This window comes from Mobula birostris, chromosome 14 (genome assembly GCF_030028105.1).
Source record: "Mobula birostris isolate sMobBir1 chromosome 14, sMobBir1.hap1, whole genome shotgun sequence".
In the NCBI taxonomy this organism is placed as follows: domain Eukaryota; kingdom Metazoa; phylum Chordata; class Chondrichthyes; order Myliobatiformes; family Myliobatidae; genus Mobula; species Mobula birostris.
The window spans coordinates 68,030,007-68,047,378 of NC_092383.1; the positions used below are offsets into that span (position 1 = coordinate 68,030,007).

General features: G+C 39.8%; 1 protein-coding gene across 1 annotated transcript in view; it reads right to left on the bottom strand.

The window, feature by feature from the left end:
* The window catches only part of LOC140209395 (chemokine-like protein TAFA-5), a 271,361-nt gene that overhangs the window by 2,450 nt on the left and 251,539 nt on the right, over positions 1-17,372 (bottom strand). Inside the window, exon 3 of the mRNA XM_072277647.1 lies at positions 17,114-17,241. Within this exon, the coding sequence (XP_072133748.1) occupies positions 17,114-17,241 (128 nt within the window). The remainder of the gene's footprint in view (positions 1-17,113; positions 17,242-17,372) is intronic.

The following is a 17,372-nucleotide window of genomic DNA, read 5'->3' on the forward strand; positions in this document are numbered from 1 at the left end:
ACTGCTGCATTGAAAACCTCCTTCTTGGTTCTGTGGTCCTGCAATTTCTGGAGCAAACTAAAACCTATTTTCTGCTTCCCAAGAAAAATCAGCTGCAGATGAAAATCTCAGTCCAAGAACCTGTTCAAAAAAAGAACAGCAACCAAACACCCTGGTAATTGTGTCCCTTGTGTTTTGCACTTCTTGTAACATGAACAAGCTTGCCATAAGGAAACTTCTTTCAAAACTGGTGTAGCTAACAGGTAACAGAATATAAAACTGCATTTTACAATCAATGAAAGATGCACCAATCTGAGGGCAAAATTCATGTAAGAATAACATCAGTGAAACTGACGTGATTGATTCCTTTGATTTAGGATATTTGCTCATTTATCTGTTAGCTAAAGGAATCTTGCACTGGATAGAAATTTAAATGAATGAAAATGGACACAAATCCATGAATCACATTAAAAGTAAAATTTTCAGTGCTTATTTCAGAGCTTCTATTCCTAGAATGATTTCCAGAAAGAATTATCTAGTATCTTATTACTGCATTTACTTGGTCTTCACCAAACTATAATCAACTTATCTTCTTACACTTTTAACATCAAGCAAACCTACTGCATAAGAAGCCAAATGGTAAAAATAAATTTGCAGTTGATGTGTGATAGCTGAAACCATGACTGACCTCACAATTATCTAAAAAGGCATAGTTTGTGATATCATCAAAGTTATAATGCATTCATAGAATATTCTGCCTGTTGTTTTGGCCAAAATTTGTTAAATATTTTTCAGTTAAATAGTCACATCTTGAAATCATGAAAAGAGAAATGTTAAATGGTCATGTTGTCTTGATCACTAATGCGGACTGTAGTTTAAATTGGTCTCCTTCAGTTCTTCTGTGTGTTCTTTCTTGACGCAGATTAGTGGACGGATGATGTTAAATTTTTGGATGAGGGAGGGGTTGGAGATTTGGGGGTCTGATGATCTTGTTGGTGTTGGTGAGTGATCTGTTAGGTTTTTTTGTGTGCAAGAATGGGGTCGGGGGTTTGCTTTTATTGTCGCTGTTTGTTTGTGTGGGGGGAGCTTGGGGTTTAGGGGTTTGATGTTTTAGCTGCCGTGTCCGGGTGGGTGATCTGTTAGCTTTTGTGTGAGGGAAGGGTTGGGGCTTGGGGTTTGTGAGTTTTGTTTCTTTTTCTTTTTCATGCCGGATGATGTTGACGTTTTTTCTTTCAATGACTCCATGATTTTTCTGTATTTCATGGCTATCTGGAGAAGACAAATCTCACAGTTGTATTCTGCGCATATACATTCATAATAAAATGAACCTTTGAACCTCTGAATAATGTCCATGTTAATATTCTTCAAAGATATAAATGAGATAGTAGGAGATACAGAAATTAACATGTGCTTCTTTATGGATACACACGCTACAGGAGCATTTTAGGTTTATGCAACGATCACAGTGCTTGAGTTACAACCCCAAATTTAGTAGCCGATAGCTCAAAAATGGAAGAATTCCGCACCAAGATCCATTTGGATTTTCAATAACCTAATGGTAATAATAATTCTACCTTGCTAGAATTACTATCCTTCCCCCAGGTTCATATATATCTTTCACTCAGAAATGACATAATGGCCTTTTCCAATAGCTCCTCAGCAACATAGTTTGAAAGTCAGCTTTGGGGACTTCATACATAGGTGGATAACACTCTTCGAATATACACCCAATTGGCCTCTGCAGAAGCTGCAGAAAATGAATGGCAAACTTCAATTAATGAAAATGGCTAGGAAAAGCAGATTATTCTGATTTTACCTGGTCATCTGCAAGGCTGGCTTTATTTGATTTTATAAGGGGACATTGCTGGCTGCCTTTTATCATTTCTGATTAAATTTATCCGACTGAAATGTGAAGATAATTCCTATCATATTTTGGTAGACCTGTAGATATTCATCGTCTGTCTCCCTATCACAATCCGTTTCCACCATTCCTTACCCATTTTTCTTTTCCTGGCTTGAGACAAATTGTCAAAGCTTTCCAGTGGAAACACGATTAATGTTAACAAGAATAGACTAAAACAGAAGTCTGAAATTTCCCATTGCAAGCAGTGTGTCATTAATATGCAAATGAAAAACCAAAAGAATCAATGACCCAGTTGCGTATCTTTTGCATTGATGTTCTGTACTCACAGCATGCTCCCAAAAAACAATGAGATAAACCAATAAATTCTGAGCCATGAAAAGGCAATGTATTAAAATGTTCTGAATACAAAGTTATCTGTAGTTAATGTTCCTGCATCACAAAAGGATAATAAGAAAGGAACTTAGTGAGCAAATGTTTAACCTCCTTTCCTTTTTCATTCCAAGCCTTATTTGGGGTTAGGAGGAGTTCACATGGACTTTCTGAAAGGCTCCAGAATTTTGCATAAACCCTACCACAACTGCATGTGCTAAAATCTGTAACAGTGACACAATTGCATTGATCCTCTTCATACATGCTCATAGCACGGACTCTGCTAGTCAATTGCTAATGATACTAAGATGCTTTCCATTTACTCCAGAAATTCTGATGGCATCAGAACGAATGGAAAATGATTTTGGCAATTCTGACATAGTTCTGGGTCTGCAGCTTGTTCAACTTCGTGGATCCCCTTTTCAAGTGTCGGGTGGCATGGTAGCATAATGGTTAGTACAACCCTTTGCAGTACAGACGACCCGAGTTCATTTCCCACTGCTGGCTGTAAGGAAGCATTCTCCCCATGACCACATGGATTTCTTGCAGGTGCTCCAGTTTCCTCCTACAGTCCAAAGACGAACTGGTTGGTGGTAAGTTAACGGGTCATTGAAAATTATCCCATGATGAGGCTAGGGTTAAATTGGGGGATTACTGGGCAGCACGGATTGGCTTGAAGGACCAGAAGGGCTTACCCCATGCTCTATCTCAATAAATAAAAATAAATGAGTAAATAAATGACAGCCTTTGAATTGATTTGAGGTTACTCACTGTCAGCACTGAATGCTTCCTGGCTCTGTCAGTTTCTGAAAGTTCTACTTACAGAGAACAAGACAATCATCAAAAAAACACACCTTTAACATAAAGTAATGGTCCAAGGCACCTTTTATATAGAAAACCTAACAGTCAAACATTCCTCCAGAAAGGGAGATGAAAATCAAGGTGGAGATTGTTAGGAAAGAGCTCCAGGTGATAGAATCGAAATGGAAGAAAGCTTTAAAGGCAATTGTAAAGTGAGTAGAAGGGCTGGAGTACAAATGGTGCTATTAGAAAAACATATACCAAGGGAAAAATAAAGCTGGAAGGGGGTTACTAAATAGTGCATGGTTATATTTATTAAATAATCAGAATATTCAACAAATATTTATTTTGCTGGTATTGATATATATGAATCTTGTTGGATTATGAGTCATATAACATTGTGCCTGAAGATTCTGAGACATATTGGACCAATTCAGATTCAGATTTATTTATCAGTTGTACATCGAAAGCTACAACAGAGAAATGTGTTACTTGCATTAACAACCAACACAACCAACGATGTTTTGGGAGAACCTGCAAAGTGACCCCATACATTCTGGCACCAATACAGCATGCCTACAATGTTCAACACAGTAACAAGACAACACAAAACATAGAACAACCCAAGCAGCAGCAGTAACAACAACAACACAACAAGAAAACAACAGTAAAACAAAACTTTATCCTATCATCTCACCCCTTAACGCACCCAGACTTTCAACCTCAAGACCAATCACTTCAGGGCCTTCAGTCCTTGGCCCTGGAATCTCAATCTCACAGATACTGGACTTTCTACCTCCACTCTCTGGCCTGGACTGCCAGACTTGCAGAAAAAGGGCCTCCAACCTCCTGTCTCTGGCCCAGATATGCAGACTTTATCTCCAGATGAATTCTATGAATATCCACCATAAGTGCACTACATGTCCAGCCAACATTTGTATATGATGGCATTGTATACAGAACAGTCATAATTTTCCAATCACTGGTTATAATGTATTAAAAAAATAATCAAAAAGCCCTGATTTCACAATATATTTGATTGGTCACCAAGTCACTTCAATGAAAATGTGCCTCCCTTCCATCAGCTTTTACATACAAAATAGGAGTAAGTTAAAGACAAATCCAAATAGCATCTTAAGGAGTTTACAGTTTGTGCTGGTTTTAGTCTGCTGAACTGACAAGTGCAGAAGAAAATTTCAACTTTGGCACAAACACAAAACTGACAGTAAATCATATCACCCATTTTCTAGCCACCAGTTTAATCAGCCTGAATTCTATTAGACAATTTCTCCTGATATTGAAAGTTTGTCTTTAAATCACTTCACATTGATGAATATTTCCAATGTTATATAGTTTAAGTTATGGAGTACCAATTCAGTTATATGTGAATAGAAATGTAGGTGAATAAATCAAATGAAAAATTGCAATATGGCAATTTTTAATAAGAAGCAACTAGATTGGAGAGCACCATGCATGATGTAATCCAATTTAAGTAAAAAGTAAGACATTGTTAACTGAATCAAATCCATATTTTTCATTTAGGATCCTATATGTAAATACATAGGGACCTCATATGTGCATAGTGGCCTTCAGCAGAGCATGAAACATAACCATTTACCACTTCCAAATGTTGAAATGTGCAGTGCAATCCATTCAGTCTGTAGGCCACTTAGGCCAAAGCCTTTAATCTATCCATAAGCAGGACTCTTAGCACCCAATAAATCATTCCATATGACCTAACATAGATTCCAGCATAGTGCTGTTTCCCATTTCAGGTCAGTCCTCTCTAAGCTAGGTACTGTAGTTGTCTGGCTTTACATTGATTACAAAACCCGTGCAGAAAATCGCAGAGCAGTGCCAACATTCAAGCTTGCTACTTTTGCCAGACTTGAACCAGATCACTGACTTACTGAGCCAACCACACTATTGATCACGAGTGCACAATCCCCATCCATAAACACCTCCAGATCACTGCATCCCAACTACCAACATGCGACCTGCCCAACATGCTACTTGCCCAAACCTCATAAGCCACCAGCCTCCACCCATAGGGATGACACGGTAGTGGTTAGCATAATATTCTATAGTGCCAGCTGTAAGATTAGGGTTCAGTTCCTTCTGCTCTTGCTAAGGAACTTGCACATTCTTTCTTCAATCATGTGAGCTTCCTCTGGGTGCTCTTCCTACATTTCAAAGATGCATGGTTAGGGTTAGTGAGTTGTGGCATGGTAAGCCGACACCAGAAGCATGATGACATTTGTAGACTACTTAGAACAACCCTTGCTGATTTGATTTGACAAAAAAAGATTCATTTCACTGTGTTTTGACATAACTGTGGCAAATGAAGCTAATCTTTAATCACCAACCTAAGCAACACTAAAAGGCTAGTTCCACTTCACAACAACTATCAGAACTACCGAGGCAACCCCACTACAAATCATGGCTACTGCTAACTACCAAGTACATCTTTACTATGTTTACTTACATCATATCTCACTGAAATCCCAACAGCAATCCTTCATCCTAAATCTTCTACTTTATATCAGTCCTGAACTGCATCGCTTTCTATAATACTGGCAGAGCAAACAGCTCAAGAGCATCCAAGATCACGCTGTATGTCATTTCAACAGCCAAGCCTGGTACAACGATGACCTGACTGTCTTGCTTCAGTCTTCTCCTCTGTCAACGTGAGGCCCAATGCAAACCAAAAGAACAAGCTCCTGATACATCACCTTGTGGTTTGCAATACTATCTTGAATGTTCCTTTTCCACTTTGAGCTGTCATGGAACAAAGACTCCCAAGAGTCAGTGAGGATGTTGCCTTTCTTCAAAATGGCTATGAGAAAATCTTTGGTTCTTTTTCCTTGTGTCCCTCTGTCCATCACTTCCAGAGAAGGATCTTGTAACGAAGTGTCAGATATGAATGACATGGCCTGCCTGTTCATTGGGTATAATAGTTGTTACAAGTTCTGGCAATGTCGGCCTGAAAGAGGACACTGCCATTGCTTGGCTTTTTGTCCCAGTGAATTTGGAGGATTTTGCCAAGACAAATTAGGTGATAGTTCTCCTGTATCTTGAAATGTTTCCTGTTTGTAACCCCAGTCTCTGACGTGTAAGTATTAACACTGCCCAGTACATCGTCAATTTTGTGCCATGCTTGAGGTCATAATTTTCAAATATTCCATGTGGTAGTGTCATCACTAGCATCTTCAGCAGGAGGCTGTACCTCATATGTGGGAATTGGTTCCATATTTTCCAGGGACCCACTGTGAATGTCTGTTTTCAAAGAGTGATGATGTGCAGCAGCGGCAGGTTCACAGATGATGCTGGTCATGTAAATGTAGATGGAAGATCAATCGTCTCGTATGCCTCAGTAGAAGAGTCAATGATGCCTTAGAGCTCCCAACATGCATTAACACTAGTGTCATCGGCATGCTGAAGCTCATCAGTTGAGGTTTGGGTAACACTGATTTTGGAGATTAACCAAATGAGCACAAATAGATTTAGGACGTCATACAAAATTATTAGGGAGTTATCAATGATAATATAGAATAAATTAGCTTCCCCATGATCAGATTCAAAGGCGAGTATTTTTTAACACCACAGCTGTGTTCTGAACTCTTTGATGTCTGCAAATAGCAGAAAAAGAACTTAAGGTAATTGACAGGAGTTGACAGTGAAAGCCCTCTGGGATGTTATAAAACTTAATGTTCATGATGCTTCTATAATCTATCGTCCGTCACGTGAGTTGACAAATTTCTCCAAAGTATGGCAAATATTGGGGTCAATGTCAGAATAGTCATTCTTCTGTGTTAGAGATATCAGTCCATTTATAAATTAGGTTGCCATTTATGTATGCCCATAGAATGATACTTGTCTTGGTATTCTTCAAATGCAGCAGGAATGAAGAAGGCAACACCCTGGTCCCTGCTCCATGTTAAAAGAGGAAAGAATGTCTCGGTTTATGGCCTATTTGTTAGACTGCAGGCTGAGCAAGCAAAGCAAAGGCAATATTATCCATTTCAAAGGGACAATGGTTGGAATGTCCTTGCCCTAAGAAGTATTAATCAATATTAATAAAGTTATAAACTGTCCACACTTTAGGCAGAGAACCTTCTCCAGAAGCAGGCGGTGGTCTTGGCCTGAAACGCCGACTGTTTATTCATTTCCATAGATGATGCCTAACCTGCTGAGTTCCTCCAGCATTTTGTGTGTGTTGCTTTGGATTCCGAGCATCTGCAGAAATGTTCATATTTATTAATAATGTTCTGTTAAAATGTGAGGAGAAACTTTGAAAATACATAGTCCTGAGAATGCCCTATGCATACTGGCAGAGTGGGAAAATTACTTTTGTGCAGAAGGGTATTGTGCAGATTGGAACCTTGTTTCAATTGCTGGTTTATCTACTGATTACTTCCCATCATGGGCAACAATTATCCAGAGTTAAACAACTTGCCTCTCCTTGGTCAGCTCCCTCTTAAGCCAGATATTTGAGTGTTTTGACTGAAGAGAGAGAAAAGGTGTAATTGGAAAAAAGGTACAGGTATATATTCTTCAGGAAAAATTAAGATCATATTCAAAGGAAGAAAATGGCATGAGTTAAAATAGTGGGGGTTATAAATCCCTGTTAAAAGTAATACTCAGTATCACATTGGTACCTTTGCTGGAATATGGTACTTTTACTCTGTCACCCATGACTATCTCAGAGATATTTCTTATTGTCCTTTAGAAGTCCTGGAATCACTAAGATAATAAAGACTTGACATAACCAGAAGTGTTGTGTCTACTCTAGTTACTCTCAAAATCCAGAAAAATAGTAACAATTAGTTTACCTTTTCTTAAAATTTGAAACCATGACCAAAATCAGCTAAGGTCTGAATTTGTTTGTAGTTTCTTTCTGTTTATGCTTGCCTTCCTCAGTGTGTACTTCATATTTGTCTGCAGTGAATCTGCACTGGAGAATATAAACTTGTGACCTTTATGACATCCTTCAATTGAAGACAAATTGCTTCTCTTTTGAGTTCCTGAGAGTAATCTATATTAATAGCACACAACCTTAAAATGTAAGGTGCACATACACACTCCATTAGCAAGGTTAAATCCTCAAATATACAGTGTCATTTTGATTTTAGCAGAGCTGACCAAAAATTATATTAATTGTGGAAAGGGAGTTTTGATCAGATATCATATAAAGCAAAAAGATGTGACCCTGATATTTACAGGGAGCTGGGGATTCAGCTTGCTGCTAGAAACACAGAGGAACCAGCTGAATTTAACAGTGGTATCCCAACCCACAGTTGGGTAGATTGAGAGGTCGGTCAGGTTCTGGGTACGAAAGACAGCAGCAGAAAATTGTAACCTTCAAGCAAAGTGGAAGATAATCCCTGGCAAACAGGGAAGATTATAGAAAGTTGCAGCAAGAGAGAGAGAGAGAGAGATTAGATAAGAGGGGAAAAGTCAGATTCAGAATTAGGTTTATTATCACCGGCATATATCGTGAAATTTGTTAACTTAGCAGCAGCGGTACAATGCAATACATTGTTTAGAAGAAAAATAAATCATTTACAGTATATATGACCTGGCTGGTGGTGTAGTGGCATCAGCGTCGGACTTCGGGACGAAAGGTCCCGAGTTCCAATCCAGCCGGCTCCCCTGCACACTTTCCATCCATGCTGGGTTATGAGCTGGTGATCTCTTTGGAAACTCACCCAGCAGAAGGCAATGGCAAACCACTGCTGTAACTTGCCTCGTACGCGGTTCCCCGCTATATATATATATATCGAATAGAATAAAAATCATGCAAAAACAAAAATAATATATATTGAAAAAGTGAGGTAGTGTTCATGGATTCAATGTCCATTTTGGAATCAGATGGTAGAGGACAAGAGGCTGTTCCAGAATCACTGGGTGTGTGTGTCTTTAGGATTCCATACCTCCTACCTGATGGTAACAGTGAGAAAAGGGCATGCCCTGGGTGCTGGGGGTCCTTAATAATGGACGCTGCCTTTCTGCGACACTGCTCCTTAAAGATGTCCTGGGTACTATGTAGACTAGTATCCAAGATGGAGCCAACTAAATTTACGACCCTTTGCAGCTTCTTTCAGCCCTGTGTAGCAGCACTCCCCCCCATACCAGACAGTGATACAGCCTGTCAAAATGCTCTCCACAGTCTATCTATAGAAGGTTTTGAGTGGTTTATTTACATACCAAATCTCTTCAAACTTCTAATAAAGTATAGATGCTGTCTTGCCTTCTTTATAGCTGCATCAATATGTTGGGTCCTCAGAGATCTTGACACCCAGGAACTTGAAACTGCTCAATCTCTCCACTTCTGATCCCTCTATGAGGATTGGTATGTGTTCCTTCATTTTACCCTTCTTGAAGTCCACAGTCAGCTCTTTTGTCTTTCTGATGTTAAGTGCAATGTTGTTGCTGTGGCACCACTCCACTAGTTGACATATCTCACCCCTGTATGCCCTCTCGTCTCCATCTGAGACTCTACCAACAATGGTTGTATCATCAGCAAATTTATAAATAGTATTTGAGCTACGCCTAGTCACACAGTCACGTGTATATAGAGAGTAGAGCAGTGGGCTAAGCACACAGACCTGAGGTGCACCAGTGCTGATCGTCAGCAAGGAGGGTATATCATCACCAATCCGCACAGATTGTGGTCTTCTGGTTAGGAAGTCGAGAATCCAATTGCAGAGGGAGGTACAGAGGCCCAGGTTCTGCAACTTCTCAATCAGGATTGTGGGACTGATGGTATTAAATGCTAAACTATAGTCAATGAACAGCATCCTGACATAGGTGTTTGCGTTGTCCAGGTGGTATAAAGCCGTGTGGAGAACTATTGAGATTGCGTCTGCCATCGATCTTTTGTGGCAATAGGCAGACTGCAGTGGTCCAGGTCCTTGCTGAGGCAGGAGTTCAGTCTAGTCATGACCAACCTCTCAAAGCATTTCATCACTGTAGGTGTGAGTGCTACTGGGCAATAGTCATTAAGGCAGCTCACATGACTCTTCTTAGGCATTGGTATAACTGTTGCCTTTTTGAAGCAAGTTGTCCACCCATTTCAGTGAGAGGTTGAAAACGTCCTTGAATACTCCCACCAGTTGGTTGGCACAAGTTTTCAGAGCCTTAAAAGGTACTCCATCAGGACCTTCCGCCTTGTAAGGGTTCACCCTCTTTAAAGAGCCTAAAATTGGCCTCCGAGATAGAGATGACAGGGTCACCGGGTGCAGCAGGGATCCTTCTCAGCTGTAGTAATATTTCTCCATCAAAGTGGGCATAGAAGGCATTGAGTTCATCAGGTTCAGAAAGTTCAGAAAGAGGTAAGACTGACAGCACAGAAGATCAGTGCTGAATGTGAAATATAATAGGAGAGACAACTATGACGGAAGTGACCATCTTGGGAGAAGCTATTTTGTGAAGGGCTGTGAGGTCAAATCACTGCTGTTAATGTCAATTTGGAGTTTCATAAGGAAGGGAAGTGCTGATTAGGTAAGATGTATTCTTCTTGAGAAGGGACTGGGGCTAAAGGTTCTGGAAGCTGGGGCTTCCTCCAGCAGGATGTGGGAGATAAGGGACACTGACAATGGCCCTGATGAGCATACATTGATGTAGAAAGTGTGTTCAACTGCAGCTCCCGTCAGATCATGTAGAATAATCAGACTCACTAGGGAGCTTTTGGGGATGTGGAAAATGTTATAGATAGCATGTTTAGTGAGTTAGTCACACCGGAGGTATAGAAACAAACAAGATGGGCGACTATCAGAAAGGACAGTAAGCACAGGCAGATAGTACAGGAATCCCCGAAGTCATTCATCTCTCAAACAGGTGTTTGCTTTCGATAGTGTTGGGGAGATGGCCTCTCAGAGGAAAAGAGGCAGAAGCTGCCAAGTTTGTGGCACCACAGCTGTTTCAGATGCAAGCAGATCAGGGAAAAATCTCGTGAAACATATTGGCGGTGAATTCGTTCATGAGGGCAACAGCAGCTTCTATGCGACTCCAGGATGGTGTGTTGCTAGTCCGATGCCAGGCCCAAGTAAGTCTCAGATTGAGTACAGAGAAAAGAACAGCCAGATATCATGGTAAAAATAACATGAGTAAGAAAATATGATGAGGACGTGCAAATTGAATTTAGGGAGTTAGGCAGTAGATTATAAGCAGGGCCTTTAGTGTCCTTATTGAGGATTACTCTCCAAACTGTGTGCTAGTGAGAGTAGAAATGGGAGAATGGGGCAAATGAATGCATGGAGGTTCAGGAGGGAGGGGCTTAGATACTCCGATCATTGGGATCGCTCCTGGTGTAGGTGGGATCTTTGCCAAGAAGGACAGGTTGCACCTGAACTGGAAAGGGACTGGTATCTTGCAGGGATGTTTGCTCACCTGACACAGGACAACTTAAAACTAATTTGGAAGGGAAATGAGAAGCAAACCAGCAGCACGGCAGATGGAGAGAAAAATGTAGAGAATAAATCAAGCAACTCCAGTGGACAGGTAGTGGAACATGGGGAAGGCTGGAAGGCTCAAATCCATTTACTTCTATGCCAGGAGCCTCACAGGTAAGTCAGATAAACTGCGAGTATGAATCAGTACCCGGAATTGTGATATTATTGCAATCATGTAAATATGGTCGAAGGAATGGCAGTAATGGCAGCTTAATGTCAGATGTGATAAATAAGAATATGGGTGTGCACTGAAATAAATAATAGACATAAGTATTCACCAAGGATAATAATGTGCAAGATACTGATCAGGGAGAGGTACATGAATAATCTGGGACAAGTCATTACTAAAAAGGATAAGGTGTTAGTTGCAATAGGATGCATAAGGGTTGATAAATCTACAGCTCAGGTTCCAAAAGATCTGAGGATAGCTAATGTTTAGTCTTCAGTCAGGGAGCAGGGGTAAGTCACATATGCAGCTATAGGCCAGTGAGCCATACATCAGTAGGAGGGAAATTACTGAAGGAAGCCTAGAGTGATAGGGACCGTACTTTCGAAAACACAGGCTCTGATCAGGGATGGACAACATGACTTTATGTAGGGAACTCCTGTTTGATTATTGTGATGAGGTCCTGCATGATAGTTTAGTCCAGACTTTTTGCTCTATCACACCAATATTTTACAACTTTTTTTTCTTATTGATTGACTTGGCATGGAGTGAACATAATTTTTATGATATAAGTATTGGGGAAAATCCTCTCAATTTTTGGCTTTCTGGCTAGCAATGCCTTCAACAGTAAGTTGCAATCTCAAAGGTTTTTCTGGTAAGATCAAGATTTTCAGAAGTGATACCATCATAAGATGACAGGTGCTTTTTGCTCTCCCCACGCATTTATTGCAGGATTTCATTCCTGTTTCTCCTGCTTTTCATCTGATGTTGTTCCTATGGCTACCTGGTTCTAATTCAGTAGCTTTTCTTGCGATATCAGAAAATGTGTAGGAAAAAAAAATAGCCGAAGGTAATACATCTTTAGAAAATAAACAGATCAGTAACAGTTGTCAGAGGAAGTTTGTCAAGTATCACTGAAGCACAAGAACGGTGTCAGGACATTATCCAAAATTATGAAGGAGTTGCCAATGATAACCATATAATAAAATTACTATTTTCTGTATGCTAGGAAAGATGAAGAACAAACATACACAAATCCAGACATTTATGTTTAATCCTTCACTTGAAATATTCTCACCTCATTACCCGCAGACATAACGAGAATATAGTTGCCCTTATCCTTACCTCCAACCCCATGAGACTATGCAACCAACATATTTTGTCTCCCTGTCTCTTCCCACTGGTCCTCCTCCAGGCAGTTATCCCTTCAGCCACGCCAAATGTTACACTTGCCCCCTACACCTCCTTGCTCACCACCATTGAGGGCCCTTTTCAGTCCAGGTGCAGCAGTACTTCACTCCATATTGACTTTATTGGTGTCATTTATTGTAACCGTTGCGGCCACCTCAACATTGTTGAGACCTGATGCAGATTGGGGGTGGGGGGCATCCAGTTCATCATGGACCTTTGCTCCGTCAGCATCAGTCATGGTCCGGTGGCCAGCCATTTTGCATCCAACTCCCATTACCACATAAACATATCTGTCCACAGCCTCCTCTACTGCCAAGCTGAGGCTAAATGCACGACACTTCATATTCTACCTTGGTGGTCGCCAACCTGACAACACGAGCATCAATATCTCAAATTCTTGTAACCGCTTTCCTTTGCTTCCCCCCCACCCTACTTTCCCTCTATCCCTTTGGTCCTAACACCCCATCTTTTTTCTCTCCCCTACCATTTCAGTCTGTCCTTTTCCCATATATTCCTCCCTCTGATTCCTGTCCTCACCTCCTTCCCTTTACTCCATGGTCCCCTCTGATCAGATTCCATTTCTTCAGACTGTTGTCGCTTCCACGTCACCTTCCAGCTTCTTACATTCCTTCCATTCTTCTCCCTCACCTAACTAGCACCTCGCTCTCCCAGCTGGATCTACCTATCACCTGTCAGCTCTTGTTTCATTCCTTCTCCCCAACCTTTTTTTAAAATTTACTGGATACCCTTCATCTTTCTTTCGAATTCTGACGAAGCTTCTTGACCCAAAACGTTGGCCGTCCATTTCCATCCATAGATGACTGTCTGATCCATTTGGTTCATCCAGCATTTTGTGTGTTTCTCCAGATTTCCAGCACCTGCTGTCTCTCATATCTTACATTATTTTCTCCTTTTCTAGGTTGCTGTTTCAGTTCTATTTCCAATTATCTCTCTTCCCTCCTGAAACCTTTGAGTCCATTGCCAGGTCCATTAGCTTCACATCATGAAGATTAATTGCTGCATCCCTGGACATAAATAATCTTTTATTCAATGCTATCTCATTAGCTTTTACCCCTGAGTTCTTGTGCACATCTTTCTCCTAAAACTGGAGGCTTCTGTTGCTCAGTGGTGTTATGGATAACACCAGTTATCTGGTTTTCGGTGGACAGTGAGACTTCTGGGTAATTCATCTGCTAGAACCACTGAGGGTCAAAGCAACTGCATTCTGAGCAAACACTTCCAGTATTAGCTACTGGATGAGCTTTGAGAGCAAGATCCAAATACCATCCTCTTAAACAAAGCAAAGTTAAAGTAAATTGTATCGTCTGCTATTCTTGTTCTGATTACCTCAGCACATACCAGGAAGCAGTATGGATTATGGAGAGACAGGAGACTGCAGATGCTGCAATCTGAGGCAAAAAAAAACTGCTGGAGGAACACAGTGGATTGAGCAGAATTTGCAAAGACTGTGGGACGGTTGATATTTGGGCCGATACCCTGCAACAGGATGGATGTTTTTTTTCCGCTGAGTTCCTCCAGTAGTTCAACAAAAAGGATTATTCTGGGCGCAGAGGAAGCTAAATAAACTCACTAGGTAATCAGTGTGAGAGAAATCTGCCTCGCCACAATGGATGGCAGTAAGTATATTTGCTTTTCTTCATACTTTATTAAAAACTTGAAATCATCACTAGTCTAAGAACTAAAGTTATGGAGTTTACATCTTCTATTTGCTTGGATGTGCTCATTCTTTCATCTCCTTACATTGTTATTTACTGCGGGGCTTCAACATACAAACATTCTTGTAAATTCTCAGGTGGCCATACAAATCTTGCAACCTATGACTTGCACAGTATATCATTAGTTCAACTCTCTCCCAATAAATCTGACACCTTTTAAATTCTTTAACAATTTTTCAACCTTTCACTATTTGATGTTCCTGGTCATTATAATTTGACTATTTTACCTTTAGATAAAAGAGCAGAGGTGCTGCTACAGAATAATTTAAATCACACAAAAAAATCTATACGTTATTCTTTTTCTCATTATAGGAATGATATAATGCTTGCAACATATTTGCTTCAACAATAGCAACTAGCAATTGAGTGGACTCTTACAATAAAACAACTGCTAAGAAGCCCATCAAGCCTTGCAATATATTGTTATCCTTTTCTTTAGAGGGAGAGGTCTATCCACCTCCACCAAATATGTGATTTATTTTGCTTCATTATTGTGTTTACTAGCACTAAATGAAGCTTGTTGATAAGCAGACATTTCACTGCTGACATCAAACATCTTGTCTAATATCAGAACATTCTGCAGCTGAATTATTAAAGCTTTGATGTTAGGAGCTTTTACCATTGTTTGAAACATGTTAGAGCAGGGGTCCCCAACCATTTTTATGCCATGGATCAATACCATTAAGCAAGGGGTCTATGGACCCATGGTTGGGAACCCTTGTGTTTGAGGATTATAATTGCAGATATGCCATTACCTTGTCATGAGAGATCACAAATGACTTCTAAATGAAATCTGTTTTCTCAACATTCTGCTTTGTTCATTGCCCAGGTTCTCAACAGAATCAGAATCAGATCTAATAATGTGATATGTCATGAAATTTGTTGTTTTGTAACAGCAGTACATTACAATGCATAATAAAAAAAACTCTAAATTACAGTAAATGTATATACAAAAATTAAATTAAGTATTGCAAAAAAGAGCAAAAAAAAATCAAAAAAATGTGGTAGGGTACACAGTTTCATTGTCCATTTAGAAATTCGATGGTGGAGGATAAGAACCTGTTCCTGAGACATTGAATATGTGTATTCAGGCCCCTCTACCTCCTCCTTGATGGTAACAAGGAAAAGAGGACATGTCCCTGGTGATGGTGGGTGGGGAGGGGGGGCTTAATGATGGATGTCAACTTTTTTGAGGCATTGTCTTTTGAAAGTGCCCTAGATGCTAGTGCCTATGATGGAGCTGGTTGAGTTGCAGCTTTTTCCAGTTCTGTGCAGTGGCCCCTTCATACTAGATGGTGCTGCAACCAATTCGAATGCTCCCCATGGTATATCCATATTTGCAAATGCCTTTGCTGTCATACCAAGTTTCCTCAAATTCTGAATGAAATATATCCACTGTCATGCCTTCTTTGTAATTGCCTCGATATGTTGGGCCCAGAGCAGACCTTGAAAGATGGTGACACCCAGGAACTTGAAATTGCTCAACCTTTCCACTGCTGATCCCTCTATAAGGACTGGTGTGTGTTCCCTCGACTTTTCCTTCCTATAATACCAAGAGTTACCCATATAACTGCTGTTATTTCCCTCCGGAGTGACAGAAACTTTGGGATTTCCGTGTATAAAAGACCTGGAGATACTGTCAGCTGCTTGCAGAAGATGTGGCTCAGCAAAAGAGACCTGTGTTGAGAACATAGGTCCACGTGCCATTTATCCAGTAAAGTCATGGATAAATTTCTACATTATTTGTTCTAATGCTGTCTGACCTTTATTGAATCCTCTTATGATACATTATTTTTCATTTTACACCATCCTTTCCTTCTCCTCTCATGAAACAGAATGCATTATTACCAAATATGTAATGTAATATATAATTAATATACTGCATACTGCATAAAATTCAATACAATACTGTTGACAAAATGACGATCAATATCCCTTCATCCATTTACAGACAAAATATGTAATGCACCATGTTCTCAGTATTATATAAATTTTAAGTAACTTTTTTTGCATTTGCACAAATTGTCTTCTTTTTCACGTTGATTGTATTCTTTGTGTGTAGTTTTTTCATTGACTCTATTGTCTTTCATTGTTCTACTGTGAATGTCTGCAAGAAAATGAATCTCAGGGTAGTACTCTATATGCTGATATACGTGTACTTAGATAATAAATTTACTTTGAACATATTTGCAAGTCAACCACTATTTTTCAGTGTATTACAACATTCTTCATAAAGCAACAAAGAGTGGTCCTCTGCATTTACATTGGTTAGTTGTCTATGGACATGATACATATGCAAATATCCTCTCAATTATTAACATTTACTTCTTTTAACATTGAATGTTTCAGCCCATGCTTCCCTCTTGCTTATTTTCAATATTTTCTGTGAAATTAAGGCATGTTAACATTGTTATACGATTGGTCAGGTTTAATTCTTTTAGATTTTGAAGTTGCATGAGAGTATAAGTTGGTTACCTAATTTTTTTTAAAGATTCTAATTAAATAAACGATTCAATGAACATCATTAATGATATGAAACCTTGGAGTTGCCTACCGTTATTGTTTTTATTCGACCACCTGGCTGCGTGCAGGTCCAGCCTGACTTGTTCATTAATAAACCACAGATTTCTCCTTCTGAGCACGGAATCATTTCACACCACTGCTTGCTCTTTACAACTCGAACTGTAAATGCAAAAAGGGAATGGTTAGACCACGTTGAAAAATGAATAGGTGAAAGATTCTTTCACGAATGTAAAACGAAACTGCACGGGTCAGTGAGTTCACGAGGTCACCAAATAGTACACAAGAAAGGT